We start from the raw sequence: 3,260 nt of genomic DNA, 5'->3' as shown, positions 1-3,260 counted from the left end.
AGTGTGATAAAAATTCTTTCCCAGTGACTTGGTATGACATAGTTACATTTCAGCGTGACCCACTAAGGCGGTGCTAGAAACTGTGCCAGCCAGGGTGATAATTCTGTTAAATGTGACTTGACGTGACACAGTTCAGTTTAGTGTGACTCTATAAAAGTATTCCCCATACACTTCGTTGCTTAACGCTGGAGTGGACACACAGCTGGCGGAGATACTGTAAGGGAAGAATGTTGGGAATGCTTTTGTTATTCAGAGGAAGTGTGTAGGCTGATAATAATCATAGGTTATTTTAATCTCTCTCTCTCTCTCTCTCTCTCTCTCTCTCTCTCTCTCTCTCTCTCTCTCTCTCTCTCTCTCTCTCTCTCTCTCTCTCTCTCTCTCTCTCTCTCCAATGAGTAAAAGGCAATGATACATAATATTATAAAATAATATTATTATTAAAACGTAACGAATTACAACATTAACCAAAAATCATTGCATGGATAACAAGTGAGATAATAACTAAATAAATTAATGAGCAACCCATAAATAAATCAGACATACAATTTTTTTTCTTGGTATTTCACGCATTCAACATTTCTATTAAAGGAAAAAAGTTATCTACATATAAATTTGCAATAATAAATATAAATAAATTAACTAGACTGAGTGAGGGAAAAAAAGGTATTGATCTTTTTAACTTGAACACAGTTTCACTTTTGAATTAATATCTGATTATTATTTTGTCTCAATTTGTGTACATAGTGTGTGTGTGTGTGTGTGTGTGTGTGTGTGTGTGTGTGTGTGTGTGTGTGTCCATCCTGATAATTAACATCTGTACAGGTGAGACAGGCAGATGAGTCAAGAGAGGGATAAGTGTTTCCCCAATTAAGGTCTCGTGCGTCGGCAAAGTCCCGGTGCTGCGTCGAGGAGGGCTTGTGGGTGCGTTACTGGGAACCGTCTTGCTGTCAGTCACGCCTTAACCTTTCTCGTAATTCTGTCTAGTGTGTGAGTCCTTTCTTATTCGTTATGCGTCAGTAAGATGAAGAGTCCTTTCTTGTCTGTTATTCGTCAGTAAGATTATGAGTTCGTAATACTTAACAGGGGCAGATACATAAGTTGATGAGATGCGCTTAAATGCATACTGTACTGTTGAAGAAAGGAGCAAACAGTGACGCCAGGCAGAGCCGCGTCATAATAAGCTAGGTTCATAATGCCCGTAGTGGTGAGTCATGAAGCAACTGAGTGGAAACGGTGGTGAAAGTAATGAGAGGCCGTGTGGAACGAGTGTTTGTCGCGGCAGGATGTGAGTTGTGCTGCTGAGGCGAATGTGGTGCGAATGTGTCAGGAAGAGATGAAAGAGAAAATATGATGATGAATCGTTTAAATCGTTTTGGTAGGAAATCGTCCAGTGGAGTGTCGTGGTTTAGAAGTAAGTCGCGTCGTCCGCACAGTAGGTATGTAAATGCATGTGTATGTGATGCGAGTCAAGCCGTAGACACGTGACTATAGGTGACGAGCTATGAAAGAGATGCCCGCATGAGACTCAGTAGTAGAATGTTGAGGATGATCCTTACACTTATTCATTATTTTTTATTTTTTCTTTTCCAGAACTATAGGCGAATGAATGAATGGTTGATCTTAATATGCTTCCAAAAGGAGTGGAAGCGAGCGTAAGCCGTGAAACTGATAGGAAAAGAGAGCAAAAGTAGAATATTTATGTGCAGTTTCACGACGAAAATAAAGTCGATTGGTCAGTGTCGAGTCTTACGTCCAGCAACGTTTTCAAGTCAATGGTCGAGGTTGTCACTTGTCGAGGAGTCTTGAGGAAAACTGAATCACAGGAAGACACTAATAGAATCTCGTTGGCGTCCTTGTCTTCCCTCACTCACGCACTCCTTTTCCTCACTCACACTCTTTGCCTCCTTCCCATGTTCATGAGAGCAGACCCGGGGGAGTAAAGGTTTCATTGATGGAGTGAGGTGGAGTGCTGGGTTGCTAAATTCTTGGATAGCATCACGAAAATTACTCTTCAAACTTTCTGGCGGCGTCCTCCAGCGTGCGGTGAACGGCGTAAGAACTTTCCCGGGAGTCTGGGCCGGAATAGGAATAGTACCTGTAGGGGCGCCCAAGGACATCAGGTTAAGGATGATATTTACATTATAGTACATGATTTAGGGAGTTAAGGTTCTGTGCAGCTGGAGAAGGCAGGGAAATATTAAAGGACTTCAGGCTCTGTACAGCGGAATAAGGCAAGACAGAAGGGAAGGGATAATTGTGTAAAAGGCGAAAGAGCAAATGAAAGGAAAATCTGCCTACTCGTACCCAGCTCCATCCCACTCTTCGCTGGGTTAACTAAGTGTTTAATGTGCCTCTTGTTCCCCGTGAAGTGGCCAGACTCGGTTTCCTTTTATGTACACACTCAATATTTACACGTTATGCTACTTGCAGGTGTGAGGGCAAATATGCATATACAACTTAGAGCTAAGGTGTGACCGGTAAATCATTGTTTTCTGAGGACATAGCAGTAAGTGGAGAGGAGGCAATTGAACCCTATTGGATTATGCAGTCAATTTAAAGTGCGCACGCGTATACACACACACACACACACACACACACACACACACACACACACACACACACACACACACACCAAACTGAAAACAAGACCTATTTACACAACATATGCTGAGAGAGAGCAAGAAGGTACCACTCCACATACCCTATAGCCATCAAAGCACCGCATCCCTGCTACAAACACACCAACCTTCCACCAATACTACGACCACCACCACCAATACTCACGAGGGGCTGGAGTAACCGTAGTCATTGTCGAAGTGCTTGAACGCTGAGGAGCCGACGCCAAGCAGGACCCCGAGGACAATGACTGCTGCAATGAGCGCCGCCAAGACCAGGCCGAGCACGATCAGAGCGCTGCCGCTAAGGGTGATTTGGTCGGTGTCATTGGTCCCGGTCAAACCCGTGAAGAAGAGCCTCGGGTCCTCTTTTGGTTCCTTATCCTCGACGGCTGCTGCGCCAAGGCCAACCAGAGCCACCAGTACAGAAAGGAAGAGTGCTGTGGGAGGATATATATATTCATTACAGAGACTAGAGGAAATTTCAAGCAACATCTGATTCTTAGCTCTTGACGAGGGTGATCGATTTCGCTATCTACACTAACTAAAGGGAAAATAACAACAGCATAAAGACAAACAAGGGGGTTCTGTGTTAATCTGAAATTGCTTTGGTTCTGCATGTGTTATGTTGGTACAGTGAGGGTA

General features: G+C 43.6%; 1 protein-coding gene across 2 annotated transcripts in view; it reads right to left on the bottom strand.

The window, feature by feature from the left end:
• Positions 1-427: 427 nt before the first annotated feature.
• Positions 428-3,260, bottom strand: part of LOC135102600 (uncharacterized) — a 3,309-nt gene continuing 476 nt past the window's right edge. Inside the window, exons 2-3 of one of the 2 annotated variants that reach the window (XM_064007862.1) lie at positions 2,785-3,055; positions 428-2,095 (exon numbers count right to left, since the gene is read on the bottom strand). In XM_064007862.1, coding sequence (XP_063863932.1) covers positions 2,005-2,095; positions 2,785-3,055 — 362 coding nt within the window. In that variant the 3' untranslated portion in view covers positions 428-2,004. Of the gene's footprint in view, positions 2,096-2,663; positions 3,056-3,260 lie in introns of those variants that run through there. The other variant, XM_064007863.1, reaches the window with a different exon arrangement.

The sequence above is a fragment of the Scylla paramamosain genome, chromosome 8 (genome assembly GCF_035594125.1).
Source record: "Scylla paramamosain isolate STU-SP2022 chromosome 8, ASM3559412v1, whole genome shotgun sequence".
Lineage (NCBI taxonomy): Eukaryota > Metazoa > Arthropoda > Malacostraca > Decapoda > Portunidae > Scylla > Scylla paramamosain.
The sequence above is the reverse complement of the archived record's forward strand: the minus strand, read 5'-3'. Positions and strand labels throughout refer to the sequence as shown.